Source organism: Mus caroli, unplaced genomic scaffold (assembly GCF_978045245.1).
Source record: "Mus caroli unplaced genomic scaffold, Mus_caroli_1 scaffold_13, whole genome shotgun sequence".
Taxonomy (NCBI): Eukaryota; Metazoa; Chordata; class Mammalia; order Rodentia; family Muridae; genus Mus; species Mus caroli.
In genome coordinates this window covers 34,407,321-34,428,108 of record NW_028227268.1, presented here as the reverse complement: position 1 = coordinate 34,428,108, position 20,788 = coordinate 34,407,321, and the positions used below count along the sequence as shown (strand labels likewise).

The 20,788-nt window shown below is 41.7% G+C and overlaps 1 protein-coding gene and 1 long non-coding RNA gene across 3 annotated transcripts; both read left to right on the top strand.

The window, feature by feature from the left end:
* The first annotated feature begins 531 nt into the window (after positions 1 to 531).
* Srsf1 (serine and arginine rich splicing factor 1) lies at positions 532 to 6,624 on the top strand. 2 transcript variants are annotated; one of them, XR_002379227.3, is made up of 5 exons: positions 532 to 889; positions 1,344 to 1,528; positions 1,900 to 2,072; positions 2,269 to 2,950; positions 3,831 to 6,624. XR_002379227.3 is itself a non-coding variant. In XM_021178314.3 (4 exons), exons 1-4 carry the CDS (start codon positions 696 to 698, stop codon positions 2,461 to 2,463), a joined length of 747 nt encoding a protein of 248 aa, XP_021033973.1. In that variant the 5' UTR covers positions 532 to 695; the 3' UTR covers positions 2,464 to 6,624. The 2 variants fall into 2 exon arrangements, 1 of the variants encoding a protein (XP_021033973.1); XM_021178314.3 differs by having other exon boundaries at positions 2,269 to 6,624.
* A 12,827-nt stretch (positions 6,625 to 19,451) lies between these two features.
* Positions 19,452 to 20,767, top strand: LOC147001425 (uncharacterized). The gene is made up of 3 exons (XR_015045003.1): positions 19,452 to 19,654; positions 19,844 to 19,987; positions 20,371 to 20,767. It is a non-coding gene; the product is annotated as an uncharacterized LOC147001425 (long non-coding RNA).
* The last annotated feature ends 21 nt before the right edge of the window (positions 20,768 to 20,788 follow it).

The following is a 20,788-nucleotide window of genomic DNA, read 5'->3' as shown; positions in this document are numbered from 1 at the left end:
TTTAATATGCAGCCCACCGCAGGTTCCCAGAGGCAGAAGCCACCCAGCTCCGCTTCGGCTTTCAAACGAAATCACCTGCAACTCCCGCCGGCGGCACTGAAGTGCAGAAGATGCCCAGGTTTCCGGAGCAACAGCCCAGCGTCATCTATCTCCGCCCCGCGGCGCCTTTCCCGCCAAAGGCCGTTACCACCGCGGAGCATGGTGGGACACGCTTGCAGGCTAGGTTTCACCCTATCTTTTTAGAGCGCCGAGCTGCTTTCAGAGAGGGTCTACCCCCGAGGAGGCCAACGATCCTGGACTCAGCGGGGATTAATAATAGGCGCTTTAACCAGAGCATAGGAGTTTTACCAAACGCCTGGCCGCTCCAGCAGCCAATCACCCTGCCAGGACGCGAGGGACTTTTTTTCCCCTCCGTGCGGAGGGTGACGTCGCGCGTGCGCGAGCGTGCCTCTCTCAGCACCCGTTAGAGGCGTGCGCCTGCGCACTGGGACCGGCGAGCCGCTTCCTCCGGCTTCTCTTCCTCCCCCTCCCCCCCGGTATCAGTGCGCGGAGCTGATAAAGGCGCCATTTTGGAGCGGCCGCGGGAGACGTGGTGCCGCTGAGGGCTCGTTCTGCCGTACGCTAGGCTTGGTGGGAAGGCCTATTTTTTTTTTTTTCCTCCCCCGGAGTCCGCGCTTTTCGTCGTCGCCGCCGCCATGTCGGGAGGTGGTGTGATCCGTGGCCCGGCGGGGAACAACGACTGTCGCATCTACGTGGGTAACCTACCTCCGGACATCCGAACCAAGGACATCGAGGACGTGTTTTACAAATACGGCGCCATCCGCGACATCGACCTGAAGAACCGCCGCGGGGGACCGCCCTTCGCCTTCGTTGAGTTCGAGGACCCGCGGTGAGGCAGCGTGGGGCGTGCGCGGCCTTGAGGAGATAGCGTGGAGGAGTTGGGGAAGGCTCGGAGGCCTTGGAACATAATGGGGGGAGAGGAGGGGCTCCGAGGCGCTATCGCCCCTGCAGGAGTCGAGTCAGGAGAGCCGAGAGGCGGCGCGTTGTCTCCGGTGGCCGGCCGCCTCGGACGTCCCCCCTCCCCCCCGAGCCCATGCGCAGCCCCCGGAGCGGGAAACCGAGGCGCTGAGGGCCGGCGCGGTGGTCGGGAGCCTCTGCCCGGCGTGGTGCTGGGTGGGGGAAGGGCCGGCCCTATTATGCGACGCATGTGGGGCTCCGTGTGGCCCCGTGGGTGCGCATGTGCGCTGTGGCCGCGGCTTTTCCCCCGGAGCGGGCGAGCGAGCTGGGTCCGGCGGCTCCCTCGCCTCATCACCCCCCTTTTCGCTTTCTGTGATCACACGCAGAGACGCGGAAGATGCGGTGTACGGTCGCGACGGCTACGACTACGACGGCTACCGGCTGCGGGTAGAGTTTCCCCGAAGCGGCCGCGGGACCGGCCGAGGCGGCGGCGGGGGTGGAGGCGGCGGCGCCCCGAGAGGCCGCTATGGCCCGCCGTCCAGGCGGTCCGAGAACAGAGTGGTTGTCTCTGGTGAGTTGATTTCGTGCGGGTTAAAATCTTTTTCCCGCGTGACCGCTTTGAGAACTGCAAGGTTTTTGTTGTTATTGTTGTTTTTGTTTTGTTTTAAACACGGGGTCTTGGACTACTTCGGTCTTTGGGATGAATTTAGTAAATAAAGATTACTGTGGTGGTGATTTACCCAAATTAGGTTGCAGTACTAGCCTATGAAGATCCTTTACAAATAAATTTGGACTCTGGATCTGACTCTTACCAGCTCTTTACCTGGAAACACTTAAGTACAATCACTAAGTATTTTAAAATAATCCTTGTTCGAATGTACTTTACAAGTTTGCCGTGGGACTGGATGAGTAGTATTAAATTAGGGGGAATCGCTTTTTCAGGACTGCCTCCGAGTGGAAGCTGGCAGGACTTAAAGGATCACATGCGTGAGGCAGGTGATGTATGTTACGCTGATGTTTACCGAGATGGCACTGGTGTCGTGGAGTTTGTACGGAAAGAAGATATGACGTATGCAGTTCGAAAACTGGATAACACTAAGTTTAGATCTCACGAGGTAGGTTATACACTTATTCTTTTTTTTGGCCAGAATTGGATACAGTTTTCTTAACAGTGGAATTTGAAGGTAAGGATACAGGCGAGGGTGTTCAAGTAAATTACCAGAGACCTGATCTGTCTTTGTATTGGTTCAGCTTGTCTGAAGACAGGTGAAAGCTTAGATCTTTCAATGGAAAGTTCTGTCTATCCAATAGGGAGAAACTGCCTACATCCGGGTTAAAGTTGATGGGCCCAGAAGTCCAAGTTATGGAAGATCTCGATCTCGAAGCCGTAGTCGTAGCAGAAGCCGTAGCAGAAGCAACAGCAGGAGTCGCAGTTACTCCCCAAGGAGAAGCAGAGGATCACCACGCTATTCTCCCCGTCATAGCAGATCTCGCTCTCGTACATAAGATGATTGGTGACACTTTTTGTAGAACCCATGTTGTATACAGTTTTCCTTTACTCAGTACAATCTTTTCATTTTTTTAATTCAAGCTGTTTTGTTCAGAATGGGCTAAAGTGTTGAATTGCATTCTTGTGTAATATCCCCTTGCTCCTAACATCTACATTCCCCTCATGTCTTTGGTAACTTGTATTTTAAGTGATGTCATAGACAGGATTGTTTAAATTTAGTTAATTTCCATGCTCTTCAGACTGTGATATTATGTAAATGTCTATTCTGCTCTGGTTTGTGTGAAATGGGATGTTGGGGTGTTTGTGGTTATCTTACTTGGGGAAGTTCTTATGTTTATCTTGCTTTTCATGTGTCTTTCTGTAGACATATCTGAAGAGATGGATTAAGAATGCTTTGGATTAAGGATTGTGGAGCACATTTCAATCATTTTAGGATTGTCAAAAGGAGGATTGAGGAGGATCAGATCAATAATGGAGGCAATGGTATGACTCCAAGTGCTATTGTCACAGATGAAATTGGCAGTATTGACCTTATACTAGAAGGCGAGGGTTAAAAATTTATCTACCTTAAAAGATTTGCAAACACTTAATGCAGTTATCTTCAGCTACAATTGCTTTGCTTTTTAAAACCTTGGCAATTGTGGCAGAATTGCCCATTTTGTAACAATTATTTGCTCCCTTCCCCCCTTTTTGTTTTAATAGGGACTAATGTGGGAAGAATGGCTAATTTGTCACAGTGCTTAGTTACAACTGTTAATGTGTGGCCTGCTGTTGGTGTACATGTGGGTACAGGGTGTCTATTTCCAAACAGAGTATAATATCAATACTGCTAAATCTGCATGTCCTCTGTGTGACTGATAGAGCGTTGTTATTTCATTTTTAAAAGACAAAATGACAGCAAAATAATAGAATTCCAACGTATTAGTGTAGATAATCTAGTTGGGAATACTTTAAGTCTCACCTTCCCTTTTAATATTCATAATTGACTCATGTTTAAAACACTTTAATTTACAAGCTAAATTGCAGATGGGAGCAATAGTTTAGGTTTAGGTGGGTAGTAATACCAGTAAACTTCAATTACATAACTTTGCAACCACAAAACCTGTGATACCTGTACAGTAACAAGTGTTGGCATTATCAGTTGAATGTAAATATAAAGTGCTTCTTCCAGTTAGTCTCTATAGTTATTAAGTTTCTAAAATTTATCTGAACACCATACAGAAACTTGTTTTGGGGAATTTGATAGTTATTGATGTACATCTGTAAACTGATGACAGACATAACTCATCATTCCCCAGAAACTTTTTTTGGTTACAGTGTCTAACATTTTGCCTCCTCTTTTTTGGTTTTGCTGGTTATAAAGGTTTGGATTGGAGAGGGCTCACTGGATCCCAATCCTTGGAGCTGGATCATTGGATTCAAATCATAATGTGGATAGGATAGGGAGGATGAATTACCAGGATTCATGGAGCGGGATCAGATTACCAGGAACATAGGAGTGGATTCCTTCCTGCCCCAACCAAACCGCATTCGTGTGGATTTTTTTTTCATTCAACTTAATTGGCTATTCCAAAGAATTTTTTCCTATTTTTGACGATTGGAGCCCTTAAGATGCACGATGGAATTGTGTTTTGCATTTTTTGGTAAAAGGAGCAAAGCGAGGACCTGGAGATATACGCTGGAGCAATCTCCTTGGAAGGATTCAGCACGAGTAGATGGTAAACATTTAAAGGGGAAAAGGGGGGGTTTGTTTAAAATAGTAAATCAGTAAGTCACTTCTAAATTTAAAGAAAACAAAATTGGAGTTGAAGAATAAGTAGGTTTCCAATTGGCTATTGCCGTTTTTTCTTTGAAAAAAAATAAACATTTTTTAAAAAACGATGCATGGTTGTCCTTTTTCCTCTTCATGTAAAATTTTGATTGGGTAACTAGTGTATCAGTTATTTAATTTGATAAGATTCTGATTCTGTTTATGTGTTAGTAAATTAAAGATTCTAATAAATGATGACTGTTTCTGTTGTGGAAGTCTTAAGAGCGTAATAAACTGAGTGTAAGGCAGTTACATACATAACAATTGTGTAGAGGGTAATGATCTGGAAAGTAATCTTTCATATTTTGCTAAAGAACTTACAGTTGCTGTTTATTTTGGTAATGCTTTAGACAAAATAGGCTTTTGTACAAAGTTTGATAGCTAATCAATTTTAGCTTTGAGATTCTCAGTGGAACTCAAATTCAGTATTAACATTAGGAGACAAATTAGACTACACAGATTTTTTTTTTTTTTTAATTTTGGATAGTGTGCTGTCATGCTTATTGGGTTAATAAATACATTATAAATCTTTTCAGCCATAGAGTGTTCTGTCCCCAAACTGTTCTGTATTGAGTCAGCAATTTTATATATCTTGTCTACTATTGTATCTCTCCTGATAACCCCTTGAAGCTTAATCTTCATCTTATTTGGTTTGGAGAATGGAACTTTTATTTAAAATCCCAAGCTTGTGATTTCCTCCTGGCTAGAATGAATAGACCACTTTTTCAGCACCACAGTAGAAATAGCTAGATCTTTAACTTTCCTTGAGTTGCAGGCTAAATATGATACTGTTAAGATGTAATGTAAAATATAGGGGAGACCAGAAATGTTTGCTAGTGAAAGAAAGGTTTCAAGAAATTTGCATGAGATCTCAGCTTGTTCATTTTAATGACCCCATTTTAAGTTCAAAACTAGGATTTCGCTTTAGGTGATGGGTTCAGTAGACTCATTAAGGTTAGGTAGCTGTGTTACAGAATTCAGAGCACAACTAAAAGGATGAGGAATTAGCATGGCTAAACATGGGATATTTGGAAATTTATGGTGTTTTAAGATACATTGTTACAATCAGGAAAATTCATTTCGATTTTTTTTTTTTCCTCCAGAGAACCTCACTCTACTCTGGTCTAGACTGGGCCCAAAACTCCTAAGTAAACCCAGTCTCCCAGATTCTGGGATTTGCCATGAACCCCCATGCCCAGCTTACTAAAGTAGTATTAAAAGGTTAAAGCGAGCTAGATAAATGCAAATGTGGGTTTACTTTGAATGCTTGGAAACAGGACCAAGAATGGCCTCTGTTTTTAGTAGTTCAGTTGTAGATTGAAATGAGCAAAGTGTTCTTTGCTTCACTGTAGGCTTATGTTTGAACACTAGTGAGCATAGCGTAGGTTTTAATGCTTAGGAAATAGGGCTGTACCCATACTGACAATTGATACTACCACTTTGGAACTACAAATACTACTTTGATTTCTACCCCCTTCTCTGTTCCCTTAGGATATTGTAGGGAAACCTATGATTAGTTTTTCTAACCAAGAAAGCACTTAAATCTCTTTAAGCAAGTACTTTCATAACATCTGATTGAATAACCCAACTTGCTGTTCAGCCCATCCTACTGGAAACAAAGGTAAGAAACGTTTTCTGATACCTAGTTTGGGATCTGGATTTTAAGAGCTAAAGTTTGTGATGAATAATAATTGCTCCTGACTTGCAATGTACCTCTCCTCCTCCCAGCTTTATATTTTTAATAGTTTTTTGAGTGTATAAATCTACTCATCTCAATTCTGGAGTTGAATATGATAAATTCTAAGATCTGTCTATGAGCCATGCTTTTGTAGGGGTGGTGCTATTTTCAGCATTCTGTGGTCAAGGTCAACTTTTGGTGTTTGCCTTTTTGCTTTGTATATGAAATTTGTAGTGAAATTACAAATGAAATAAATTATATGTATTTAAATAGTATTAAAAGGAGAAAAAGTATTAGACTGAGTTCTGTTATAACAACAACCACTTGTAGCTTATTTCCATCATAATTTGATGATAGATTGATAACCCACAATACCGGAATACCACAGATTGTTTTTATTGAGCCAAATGAATGTAAAATCTGGCCAGAGTAGATGCCTTTATTGTGTAATTTGTGTAAAAGTCACATAGGCATTGTTGAAGGTGTTATATATATATATGAAGTATATGTGATAAGATCTTCATGTAAAGTCTGAACAACCATGGATCCCAAATATATATCTAGTTTGGGTGAGCAAGGAGTTGTAGAATTGTACTAGTACTGCAGAGGATTAATGTTGCTATATGTAATTTTGGGAGTGAATAAAAAGCTGTTAATTTGGAACCTTTATTGAGATTTAAGTTCTCCATCCTTTTAGACTGAATCAGGTACTTAAAAGGTGTCAACCACACAATATATTCCATTACTACATAGTTTTAACACTGTAGCAAGACTTCATAGAAGGTAATACCCACAATATACAGTGTAGTGCTGTTTTGATGTCAGGTTTTTAAGATTTTTCTTTATTCGAGATGGTGTCTCTGTTAACAGCCCTGGCTGGCCTCCAGAACTGCCTGCCTCTACCTCCTGAGTGCTAGGATTAAGGCATGCACCGCACCCATCTTTTTAAAGACTTAGACTTAATGGTTATGGGTGTTTACAAGAGTGGGGAGTGTGTGTGAGTGCACCAAACGTGTTTTGAATAGTAAGAACAGTTGCTGCCCCCAGAACTGGAGACTGGACAGTTGTAAGCTGCTAAGTGCTAGGAATCAAACCTGGGTCCTCTGAAAAGCAATGAGTGCTCTTAACAGGTGAGCCATCTCTAAGCCCTGCTTTCCATCTCAAGGAACCTTGCCCATTCTGGTTTTATGAGAAAGAGTGGAGTTGGAATGATAAGAGAAAAAGCTTGATTGAATAAATAACTGCAAAATAATTTTCACTTTAGAGCAAAGACATTAACACCATAGTTTATTTTTAGTTTTGAAAGCTTTATTTGGCAGTGGAGAATTTGATTGTGCTTGTAGTGATCAAAGGAAAGGGTGCTACTGCTTCATAATAGAAATAAGATACAAGATAGACTAGATATCCTGTGCAGCTAATCAGAGGCAGAGGACTGGTACTGGTTATTGTATAATGAGTTGAACCTCAGTGCTTTATCACTGAGGTGCAACTTGAAACTATACATTATAGCATAGTGTCAGTGGGTTACAGAGGAAAGAAGTCATGAGCATGGCTTTTTTGTGAGGTTCCCATTTAGGTGTACAGTAACTAAGCTATCAGCATGAAGGGGTCTACAAATTGAGAGACTTAAAGGATGCTATGAAAAACATGCCTAGCATCTGTCACCTGTCTAGTTTTCTAGTGTTTTTGTTAAGTGATAGGGAAAATCAGTTGGCCACAAGAGGGAGCCCTGCCACAACACAAACCCATCCAGGAATAAGTTTTACTATAGTGCCATTTACAATATTTGATCACCTACACTGTTGGATGGTTTTTCTGCCTGTAATCCTGAGCAATGCCCTTTTCGGCTTAAGTACAACCTTTATAAGTTAAAACTAACATGAGGGCTGGGCGTGGTGGCTCACGCCTTTAACCCCAGCACGCCTTTAATCCCAGGAGGCGGGTGGATTTCTGACCAGGCCAGCCTGGTCTACAAATTGAGTTCCAGGACAGCCAGAGCTACACAGAGAAACCCGAGGAAGTGAGTATACTTCTAGAGCTTTTTCTCTTGGCAGATTTAGGAATGATATTTCAATATTGCTAATGAACTTTTAAAGATAATTTGCACCCAAACCCTGTCAGGTTAGCTATATTGTATGTAGGCAGTATGCTGTGATCAAAAGTCAGTGCCATTCTTTGGACATGATTAACTTACATTTTAGAGCTGCAGATTACTGAGAGTGAAAGTATTACCGTTAGCTTCTTTGTCTCAATTTTATCCCACAGCCACTACTCAACCCCTGCCAAAACAAACAAAAAACAACATCCAAAGCCCACAGACTTAATGACATAAATTTACCACCTTTTTGAAATAAAACTTGGCTGTGGGAATACCTAAAACTTACAAAACTTGTCACTTCGAAAATAGGATGTTAAAGGTGGACAAATTATTTTCGCAGTCAACATTGATCAGATTTATATAATAGGTATTTCTCTGCTTATTAAGTTATGTTGGGGGCTACATGAGGCTGCAAGGTTGAACTCTTAAGCAGTGTATGGTTATATACACCAGTAACCAAGGCATTTGGATAAGCTCTTGTAAGGTTGCCGACTGAAGGCCAGCTGTGTCTATAATGGGAACATATGAGAGGCATTCTGAATCCACACTGACTCGAATTTCCTTTGCAATGATTCTTTTAATAAGTCTCCATCTTTGTCTTAGGTATATACTGCCTTTTTCCTTCTTTTGCATGTACTGGGGGTTGAACCTAGGCCCTCACTTATGCTAGGCGAGCACCTTACCACCGAGCTTTATGCTCAGCCCTTGCCCCTTTCCTATTACCACTCTAATGTCCCTTGATAAACTCCAGCTTTGCCATTACACAGATGATTCTCTTGGTAAAAGAAGGGCTGAGTTTAGATTACTAAAATGTCAGGCATAGCAAAATTATTTCTTGAAGTATTAGAGAACCTTATGAGTTAAGTTGGGTCCAGAGCAATTAGGGTTGAGTTGTTTGAACCGTCAACAGGAAACCTAAAAGGGTCTGTGAAGTCCTTTGCTAACATACTTATTTTCACCAGTAACATTAGCATGTCATAGACGCTTTAGCTACAGAATACTTAAGAGTGACATCACAGCTGGGGGTGGTGGCGCACGCCTTTAATCCCATAGGCAGAGGCAGGCAGATTTCTGAGTTCAAGGCCAGCCTGGTCTACAAATTGAGTTCTAGGACAGCCAGGGCTATACAGAGAAACCCTGTCTCAAAAAAACAAAGAGTGACATCACATTTTAAGACTAGAAATATGAAATTTTAAGTTGTACAATAGATATTGTTATAACTAAAACAAATGGCCTTCCCCTAACCCCCTTAAGTTGGCAAAGTAAATTTCAGAAAGGTAACAGCCAAGTTCATCTTTGCCTCAGTGCCACCATGCCTATTGACTTGAATCAGACTAGCTCTTGGGGGTTTCATTTGTTTGAGATAAGGTCTCACTCTGGCTGATCTCAACTTGAAATCCTCCCAAGTGTGAGATTATACACAGTTGCCTCATTAGTAGTCTTAACCTCCTTCAAAACATCTTTTTCCTTTTTTTTTTTTATTCTTTGAGACTGGGTTTGTCTGTGTAGCCTTGGCTATCCTGGAACTCGGCTCTAGATTAGGCTAGGCTCCAAATCAAGATCCACCTGCCTCTGCTTCCCAAGTGCTGGAATTAAAGCACTCACTGCCTGGCTAGTGCTTCAAATCTTAAATGTCCTCATGAGGTCAGCTCATTGTTGAACTTTAAAAATCAACAAGCTAAACAAAGCCTTTTGAATTAAAAAACCATTATGTGCATGAGTGCATGTCTCTGTACCATGTGTGCAGTGTCTATGGAGGCCATAAGCAGGAGTAGGATCCACTGGGACTGGAGTTACATGTGATCCTCCATGTGGTGCAGAAAGTCAAACCCAGATAACTCTGGAAGAGCACAGTACTTTAAACTCTGATCTATCTCTAGCACTTGCTAATAAACACTTAATTGTACTTTTTTCCAAGATGTATTTAAAAAGATTTGTGTATATGAGTGCTCTGTTTTCACGAACATCAGAAGAAGGAGTCGGATTCCATTACAGATGGCTGTGAGCTACCATATAGTTCTGGAAATGAACTCAGGACCTCTGGAAGAGCAGCCAGTGCTCTTTAATTGCTGAACCATCTCTTCAGCCCCTAATTTAATGTTTTTATATGTTCAGGCTTTGTGGGATTTTAGTAACTGTATTTTCCAAGAACCAAATTTGGTGCTGTTGAAAGTTTATAAATTTGGAAGAAAATGATAAAACAAGTACAGACATCTTATTTCCTAAGCTGTTGATTAACTGAGTAGATTATAAAGTATTTTACTCCTAACATTGGGTCACATATCTCAGCTTTCCTGATGGCAACATGCCAGGATTGGTGGTAAACACTAATGATCCAAGCCTTCCAATGTTTCAGAGCCTGAGACAGGAACGTCTTGAACTCTAGGTCATTATGAACTAGCTCTTCAGTGAGACCCACTAGTAGGTGGTTTTAATGTGATATCTGTTATCCCAGCACTAGGAAGCTAAGACAAGACAGGCAAGCTACACAGTGACAGTTGGTCTTTTGGGTATTTGACTTTTTTTTTTTTTTTTTTTTTTTGGTTTTTCGAGACAGGGTTTCTCTGTGTAGTCGTGGCTGTACTGGAACTCACTCTGTAGCCCAGGCTGGCCTCGAACTCAGAAATCCGCCTGCCTCTGCCTCCCAAGTGCTGGGATTAAAGGCGTGTGCCACCACGCCCGGCGGGTATTTGATTTTTTACTTTTGGAGACAGTTTATGTAGTGCTTGCTATACTGGAATTCTGTAGAACAAGTGGGCCTGCTTCTGCCTCCCCATTACTGGGATCAAAAGCATGTTCTATCTATCATGCCCAGTGACAGCTTATTTTTAAGAAATTGAGGGGACTGGCGAGATGGCTCAGTAGTTAAGAACATTGATTGCTCTTCCAGAGGTCCTAAGTCCCCAACAACTACATAGTGGCTCACAACCATCTGTAATGGGGATCCGATGCGCTCTTCTGGTGTGTCTGAAGACAGTGACAGTCTACTCATACATAAAATATATCTTAAAAAAAGGAAATTGAGGGCCTTGTCTGAAAGCTAAGTGGTTCTATTAAGTCTCATTTTCCCCCAAGTTTGATTCTTACAGAGGAAGCCTAAAACGGCCTTGTGAATTTAGTGGCCCTTCCTCAGAATCCTTGCAGATTCTTCAGTAGTTTTCTTTTTTTTCTTTTTTCTTTTTTCTTTCGAGACAGGGTTTCTCTGTGTAGCCCTGGCTGTCCGGAAACTCACTTTGTAGATCAGGCTGGCCAGAAATCCGCCTGCCTCTGCCTCCGGAGTGCTGGGATTAAAGGCGTGCGCCACCACGCCTGGCTCAGTATTTTTCTTTTTGTTGGACTTGAATAGATATCTTTACAGTAATTCATACATTAAACATATAAGGTTATGTTGGGCTTGGAAAATTATTACTTCAGAATCCTGGCACTAGTCTTCAGACTAATAGAACAAGAACAAACTTAGGCAGTTAACTTGAAGCCACACAGCCCAGAACACAGATATTTGACTCCTCATACTCAAATTGCCACGACAGCCCATTCCTTTTTAAACATTCTTCCATCTGATTGAAAGATGGCTCAGTGGTCAAGAGCACTTCGTGCCCTTCCAGAGGACCTGCATCTTCCTGTAACTCCACCTCCAGGAGATCTGAGACCTTCTTTTTTGGCATATACATAAAGGCAAGCTTTAAACAAAATTCAGATGAAACCACAGCTAAGTGCCAGGCATGGTGGTAGCAGTAGGTGAGATGGGTCTTTGAGCTTCAGAACAGGCTAGTCTACATAGTGAAGTTCAGGATAGCTGGAGCTTACACAGCCATAATCACTCCCTAGATTAGTTAGTAGCTGAAAAATTTTTTGAACTAGTGGCATTCCTGCTTTATGCCTGTTTAATTATGTCACATGTATCCATTAAATGCATTTTCTTTAGATTACTCTAATTTTCATGTGTATTTGCCCTTGGCCAGCTATTAGCTCTTGGAGGCCCTTTTTTTTTTTTTTTTTTTTTTTTTTGGTGTCTCTTTAAGATTTTTTTTTAAATGTATGTCAATGTTTTGCCTCTATGCATGTATATGTGCCACATGTCTTATGCTTACTTGCAAGCCCAAGCCCTGTCTTTCCCTCCCAGTCTCCCTCCCCCTTTCTAGACCTCCCTTCCAATTGGGAGTTTCTTCAGAAGTAACTAAAGTGCACACCACCTGTAATGTCTACTCAATGCCACCAGGGTGTCTCACGGTGCTGTCTGATCTGTGTTCTTATCTCTGGCCTTAGCTCAGAGCCCAGCTCAAGACAGTGAAATGCTTGACTTCCTGGCTTTACAGTGTACAGACAGCTCAGCTCAGGAAAACCTTTGCCCTTTTTTTGGCCCCATGGAAAACAACAGGTCATTCAGAGGTTGGACTTGCCAGCCAGCCACTTAGTAACTAGGCAGCAGCCCTATAAAAGCCAAAGAAGGGGCTGGCAAGATGGCTCAGTGGTTAAGAACACTGACTGCTCTTCCAGAAGTTCTGAGTTCAATTCCCAGCAACCACATGGTGGCTCACAGCCATCTACAATGGGATCTATTGCACTCTTCTGGCATGCAGGTGTACATGGAGACAGAGCACTCATATACATGAATATTTAAAAAAAAAAAAAAAGCCAAAGAACCTGTCAGTGGTAAATATCAAAAGATCCCTACTTGGTGTTTTTGTTTTTGTGATAGGGTTTTCTGCTATCTAGTCTGATCTCAAATTTGCTATGTAGTTGAAAATGACTTTTGATCCTTCTGCCTACTCCCCTCAAGTGCTAGGGACTAGAGACTACTGCGCCTAGTTTGTGTGGTACTGGGAGTGGAACCAGGACTCTTAGATGTTAAACAAGCAAACATTCTACCAACTGAGCTAGAGCTCTAGCTTCTACATTGACTGAGTATACATTAAAGTTTATATGAGATCTACAAAAGCAAACCCACAGAGTTTCTCTGTGTAGCCCTGGCTGCCTGGCTGTCCTAGATCTAACTCTGTAGACCAGGCTGGTCTCCTAAGTTACAAAGATCTACCTGCCTCAGCAAATGCTGGGATTGGAGGCCTGGGCCATCATTGCCCATCCCAAAATTGAATTGTTATCAGCTGAGATAGGTGAGTTGTTAAGTTGGTATGCTAAACTTGCAATTTTCAGTATGCAGTCAAAATGTATGCATTCTACAGCCTACAACTGATTAAAATTAATGTCAACTGGGAAGGGGTTGTCCTTGAGATGCCCTGACTAGCTTTTCAAAATGTTCAGTGCATCCTTCTATTTTGAATTCTGATCATGACCTGATTGGGGACTATGTCCAAACAATTTCTTTTTAAATGATATCTGGAGGGCTGGGTGACTCTTGAAGCTGTATGGGTATACTGCTGTTGTGAAATGCTGGGTTTATGATGTCACTTTCTCTTCTTGAGTTCCCTTAAATGTGTGTCCAACTCAGAACACTTCAACACATTGTTAGTGTTTTTGGTTTTGTTTTAAATTTTATTTGATTTTATGTGTATGGATATTTTTGCCTGCTTGTATGTCTGCATTGTGTGAATGCCTAGTGCCTAAAGAGATCAGAAGGGTGTCTGTCATATTCCCTGCAACTGGGTTTGTAGACAGTTGTGAGCAAGATGTGGGATCTGGGAATTGAACTTGAGTCCTCTGAAGAGCAGCCAGTGCTCTTAGCAGCCCACTTAAAACAAAAATGTTTGTTTGTTTGTTTTTTTGAGACAGGGTTTCTCTGTGTAGCCCTGGCTGTCCTGGCACTCACTTTGTAGACCAGGCTGGCCTCGAACTCAGAAATCTGCCTGCCTTTGCCTCCCAAGTGCTGAGATTAAAGGCTTGCACCACCACTGCCTGGCTAAAAATTTTATTACATTATATGTACATTATATTACATTACATTATATGTGTAGGTGGAAAGTCAGAGGACAAGTAGTGGGAATTTTCTCTTCTTAATGGGAGCCCTAGGGATCTGACTCAGGCTGTCAAACTTAGTGACAACAGTGTCTTTACCTACTGAGCACCCCCCACACACACACACTCGAGCGCTCTCTCTCTCGCTCGCTCTCTCTCTCTCTCACACACACACACACCTGTTCTTTCAATTCTGGGGATCAAGCAAAATTCCTTCTCTATGCTAACCAAGTGTTGGATCTCTCCCAGCTATGAACCTCTCATCTTACCATTGGTCAGGTTAGCTTGAATTTTTACAGTTCTCTGATGAGAAAATTAGTCATATCAGATCATATGGGTTGTGGTACTTTTTTTTTTTTTTTAAAGACTGGGTCTATTATATAGTCCTGCCTGTCCTGGAACTTACTGTGTAGACCAGGCTGACTTCAGACTCAGAGATCTGCCTGCCTTTGCTTCCCAAGTGCTGGGATTAAATGCATGTGCTACCATGCCCATCTTATATATAGTTTTTAAGAGAGCAGAGTAATTGTTTTCATTGAAATAGAGTTGTGTATTGAACATATATGGGAGCTTTCTCAGATGTTAGCTTTAGTTTTATTAAGTATACCTATGTAGGTGGTCATAGACAACAAGTTACTAATTCTAATACATAAGAAGTTACCACTAAGTGGTGTTTTCCATTCCAAACTATATGTAGTTTAATAAATAGTTCTGAAATAATTTTCATATAAGGAACATAACTACATTGTGACATTATTGTCTAAAGTGAATACCAAAAAAAAAAAAAAAAAAAAAAAAGCAGAAATAATGTATATTACAAAGCTAGCAGTGGGTTTTCATACGTAACACATATGAAGCGTTTGCACTGCCTTGGGTTGACGACCATCTGTTCCCCGTGCTTTCAGTGCTGAATGAAATTGGGGAGAAAATCAAAGGAGAGATGGGAAGGAAAAGGAAGTTAGGGAAAGAGGAAACAGCTGTAAGGTAAGAAAGACCCTACATAGATTATAAAACTAAAGCAGGGCCAGATCAGGCCCTGAGACTAGATAGCTAGTTAACTTTTGTCAATTGAGATGAGCCTTGTATACTCTGAGACAATATGTACTTCAGAAGCACTAGCTAGTCCTCTCAGTAACCATAGTAACTAGTTCATTGAGTCAGAAGCTATCCTGCCCTCCTAGAATTCTTCAGACTGAGCAGAGAGCCTGTTGCCAATGTGTACACAAACTAAGGGTCAAATATTTTGACAACAGCAGGTACATATTACAATTTATAGAGTGAATGGGGAGGGATGGATGCCGAGTACAGCTTCAGTCACTAGCGATAGCTCCTGTACCTGCCCTTTCATATCATTTATGACTGAACAGTATAACAAAGTGTGGTACCTTATAGTTCAGAAACTCGTGGTCAAACTTTTTTTTTTTTTAAGATTTATTTTTATGAGTGCTCTATCTGCATGTATGCCTGCATGCCAGAAGAGGGCATCGGATCCCAGCATGGATGGTCGTGAGCCACCACGTGGTTACTGGGAACTGAACTCAGGACCTCTGGAAGAACAATGCTCTTAACCAATGAGCTGCCTCTCCAGCCCCAGAAACATTTTTTTTTTAAAGATACATTTATTTTATGAGTACACTGTAGCTGTCTTCAGACACACCAGAAGAGAGCATCAGATTCCATTACAGATGGTTGTGAGCCACCATGTGGTTACTGGGAATTGAACTCAGGACCTGTGGAAGAACAGTGTTCTTAACCGCTAAGCCATCTCTCCAGCCCCCAGAAACATTCTTTTTTTTTTTTTTTAGGTTTTTCGAGACAGGGTTTCTCTGTGTAGCCCTGGCTGTCCTGGAACTTACTTTGTAGACCAGGCTGGCCTCGATCTCAGAAATCCGCCTGCCTCTGCCTCCTGAGTGCTGGGATTAAAGGTGTGTGCCATAACTTCCAGCAGAAACATTCTTAATAGAGTTAATTCCCACTTGTGGAAACTGAGGCAGATCTTAGGTTTACCGGGTCTTCTGTTGTGTCAGCTGGCTTGTTTTCTAGGCCAGAATAGCCTTTTCAGATCCTATCTGACTACTCTTCTGATGTCACATCAGGACTTAGATTGTTGCCATTCACATCTTTAACCCAGAGAGAGAGAGAGAACTTGTATAGGTTCCTCAACACTGCTTTCGTGATTCCCTGTTTCTTTTACTACCAAAAATTGAGGGACAACCCACCTCAGCAGACTGAAAATCTAACTGGCCCAGTAGAAGAGAAACTGAAGAGAACTGTTGAAGTAAAGGTTGTTCACTAAAAAGCTTGCTTTCATTCCACTTATATAGAAACATTTGGAGAGGTAATACAATTAGTAAAAATCTTTATATGTAAATAGCATTTTTAGATTGGTGACACAATACTGGCTAATATCACTTTATTCTCAGGATATTTGGTGTAGAAGCAATAGCCTCTGAGAAGGGTTCCTCCTCTAAGCAACTTTAAAAGTTTTGATGACAACCGAGGCTAATCTTTGTGTATAAGTCAGTCCTGCCAGTTTGTAGGGCTGTTAAGTCAGCCATTGCTCTAGGGACCTAGGGCGTCTAAGGGCAGTGAGGAGCAGGTGTCCAGAGGAGCAATGTTGGTGCCTGAATGTGTTTTCCAGATGTATTGAATTTCACTTAGTGTATTTTTGACTTGTCTTAGTTTCTTTCCTGCAGTGGCCTATGCTATTTTGCTTGTGTTCAGTATTCCTTCTTGCTTACTGTTGTTTACTTAGGATTAAATCTAGGGCTAATCACATGCTAAGCAAAAGCTCTTTTGGGGGGGGGTCTGAGATAGCGCTAATCTGTGTAGCCCCACCTGCCATAGAACTCACTCTGTAGACTATGCTGGCCGCAAACAAGAGACTCACCTGCCTCTGCCTCCCAAGTGCTTGTATCAAAGGCATGTGCCACCACTGCCTAGCTTAGAGAAGAGCTCTACCACTGAGTTACATTCCCAACCCTTATTTGTTGGACATTGTATCATCCAGGAATAAAATGGAAGCTAGCGTTTTGACATAAATGCTTTATTGGTGAAACTGATAGGTATGTTGTTGACTTTTGACAGTCAAAAAGGGTGATGTGTTTATGTGAGCTTAGATTCAGTTTTTGAAGTCTTGGGTCATAACCTTTGTAAAAAATGTGTTTTGATCATGTTTCTCAAATGCCAGCTGGACTCTACTAGACATGTGAGTAGATTTGTTCCTTGTGACTATTCCAGCTGTCAAGGAACTTAAATAGGTGTTCAGGAATAAAGAAATCTTTATTGTTTTCCTTGCCAGTTAAAACAGACAATTAGCAATGACACTTTAGAGTGGTTATCCAGTAGAAGGGAAGGAGAATGCTTCTGCTGGCCTTCCAGGCAAGCCTTCCCTTCTCTTCTGGCAGGGCTACACTTTCTCCCATGGTCGGATTGGCTGATGTTGAGGGTGACCACTCTTTATGGCGAGTTCTTCTTGGTACTCCTCCCTCCACCCCTTACGCAGCCCTAGCTGAATTGTACTCACACTGCCACCCAAGTTAGTCTCAAACACTCAGCAATACTCTCCCTGGCCTCCCAAGTAGAACAATGTAGGCCTGCGCCACCACTCCAGACAAATGTGCTTGATTGTTATTTGGGGATTTTTGTTTTGCTTGGTGTATAGTTGTGTATGAGTGTATGTGTATGCATACGTGCTTCAGTACACACAGGAGGCCTACTAACTTGACAGCTTGAAGGGTTTTTTTTCCTTTTTTCCCTTTTTTTCTTTTTTTTCTTTTCTTTTTTTCCTTTCTTTTTCTTTTTCTTTTTTTTTTTTTTCTTTTTTGGTTTTTCGAGACAGGGTTTCTCTGTGTAGCCCTGGCTGTCCTGGAACTCACTTTGTAGACCAGGCTGGCCTCCAACTCAGAAATCTGCCTGCCTCTGCCTCCCAAGTGCTGGGATTAAAGGCGTGCGCCACCACGCCCGGCTCTTCTTTTTCTTTTTCTTTCTTTCTTTTTTTTTTTTTTTTGAGACAGGGTCTCTACCTCTGTCAAGATGATGAGAGAGAACGTGCCTTGTTCCAAGTAAGTTGGAGGACTGATGGATTGGCTCAATGTCTGCATACTGAGTTTTCAAGCCCAAATTTAACCACTGAACCAGTAAAAATATTTACCAAGGACCTGTTACATTTAGGGGTATTCTACGAATTTTCTACATACATTTTTCATTTAGTCTAGAGGTTGCCTTTGTGGGATAGGTATTTTGTTCTCAATGTTAGAATTGTGTGTGTGACAGGTTATAAAAGGGGAACCTGAGCAGGTGACTCTGGAAGCTGACTTGTTTGGGATGGGCGCAGATACAGTTGTTGGTTTGTTTGTGTAGACACTGAAGAGTTCAGATACTCAGTCTAAAAGTAATACCATTGATCCATTCACTGAAAGCTGATTTTAATAATGTACTGTATGCAGCCATTTATTATCTTGACTGAACTTCAATATAAGATCTGTGGAAACAGGACTTTGAAGGAGGACTCATTTTGTTTATGTTTTAAAATATTCTCATAAAGGTAGAAATTCCCATTCTAAGGATGGATTCCTTGATCCTGCTTGGTTTGATTATATTCCTGTAACAGTTGAATTTGGTTGTTTTTGAGTACATGTTCTGAACTTGAAAACACTTTTCCTTAATGAAAAATAATATTTAAATTCATAATGTTGTTGGAACTGAAGAGATGACTGAGATGGCTCAGTAATTAAGAGTACATAGTGGGGAGGCAGAGGCAGGCGGATTTCGAGGCCAGCCTGGTCTACAGAGTGAGTTCCAGGACAGCCAGGGCTATGCAGAGAAACCCTGTCTCAAAAAACAAAAAACAAAAAAAAACCAAGAGTACATAGTGCTCTTGCAGAGGACCTAGGCTCAGTTCCCAGCACTCACATGGCAGCTCACAACTGTTTGTAACTCCAGTTCCAGGGGATCCAACACAGTCTTCTGACCTCCTTGGGAATCTACTTTACACACACACACACACACACACACACACACTCATAATTAAAAGTACAACTTAAACTTTAAAAAGATGGTTAATTTTCTTTTTAAGGCAAGATTTTGGGGGGACAATCAGGAATTCTGATTTTACCTATGGATAGAGATGTAATTAGCCATTTCTCCTAAAATCTTGGCTCTTCTGTATAACTGTTTTCACTTGACCTCTACTTCCTGTTTATGGGGAAAACACTACTGGGAGGTGCTATGAGAAAAACTGCTGGGGAAGGGGTTTCTAGATCCCAAAATAAGTATAAGAAATCCCACAGTATTAGCATAAGAATCATATTTATTAAGTACTAGCTTTTATAATTCTGAAGCTTTTTTTTCCATTTTTATTAGGTATTTAGCTCATTTACATTTCCAATGCTATACCAAAAGTCTCCCATACCCCCCCCCCACTCCCCTACCCACCCACTCCCCCTTTTTGGCCCTGGCGTTCCCCTGTATTGGGGCATATAAAGTTTGCAAGTTCAATGGGCCTCTCTTTCAAGTGACTGAAGCTTTATTTTGATTACAGTTTCAAAGAGCAGCTAAAGAGAAGCGGCTATACATTGGAGGAGAGAGCAAATATACATAGAGACCTTGAAGGGAATCTTCTAAGGCAGGGAAGAAGCAGAGACTTGTATCTATTGAATCAAAATACAAGCAGATTCTATGTCCAAGGTCAGAGCAAGAACATATTTTGTCTTATTCCTTGGGTTTGCAACTTAGCCCTCTCCTCAGTTTACGTATATGTAAACATACATACGCTTCCTGAAAGAAACATCAAATGAGACTGACAGACCAGGGGACATGTAGCAGTTTAGCTCAGGGATATATCAGAAACTCATTTTCTGTCCCCCTCTGTCTTAGGCTGACCAGTTCTCTGGTGGTTACTGCTACTGATCCATCCAAACTGCTGGACTTGTCCTTCATACCCAAGGTCTTCAGGCAGTATCTAATGGGAAGTCAACTCTAAAAGGAACCAGACTGTCATTTCCTGGCCCCTTTATTCTGGTGACTGATGGAAGAGTGGGATGGAAATATATTTGCTTAATGGTTGGAAAAACATCAAATTACCATACCTCTTCAGTTTCTATTCCCATAGAATTTTGCAACTATGGTATTTGAATCAGTCATTCATATATATATATGAATATGATACATATATATATATATACGCATATATATGAAGTTGAAGATATGTCTTTTATTAGAACTGTCTGGAGGGGATAAGAGTCAGTTTGAAATATGTTGAAGTTCTGAAATAATGTGCCCATCTGAGGAGTTTTTTTTAATTTATAAAAAATCATAGATGGAGCCTGCCCCCCTCATTTCCCCATCACAGATTCCTTGGACTAGATACATGTTTAATAATAGCTTGTCTCTGATATTCACAGTAGCTGCCTCTATGTGAGGAAAGGATAGAAAACACTCAAGACATCATATGGGCTTACGATCTACAGATTCCAACCAGTAGCAGGGGCTGACTCCTACACAAGAAGACTGGGAACTGCAAACAGGCTGGGGTCACCTCAGTGACATCTGACGCTGTCCAACCAGAAGTCTGACTTGTGTGTGCGTGTGCTGCAGGAATTGAAAAATGTACTAAAAGACTAAAATATTTTGCCTTTATACTTTCTCATTTGTTTTTATTGTTTGTTTTTAATCCTGGCGGGAGAGGGGTTTTCAAGTATTTCCTGTATCTGGAATGAAAGGGTAAGATGGGAAAGCGGTCCCGTCACCCAAGAATAACCTAGTAATGACATCTGAACGCGTGGGAAGTGTTTCCCTCCACAGTAGGCGCTTCTAAGGCTG

Coding starts and splice junctions, on each gene's coding strand:
- Srsf1 (XM_021178314.3), top strand. CDS start 696: ATGTCGGGAGGTGGTGTGATCCGTGGCCCGGCGGGGAACAACGACTGT. Junction 1,529..1,899: donor GAACAGAGTGGTTGTCTCTG/GTGAGTTGATTT, acceptor TCGCTTTTTCAG/GACTGCCTCCGAGTGGAAGC. Junction 2,073..2,268: donor CTAAGTTTAGATCTCACGAG/GTAGGTTATACA, acceptor TCTATCCAATAG/GGAGAAACTGCCTACATCCG.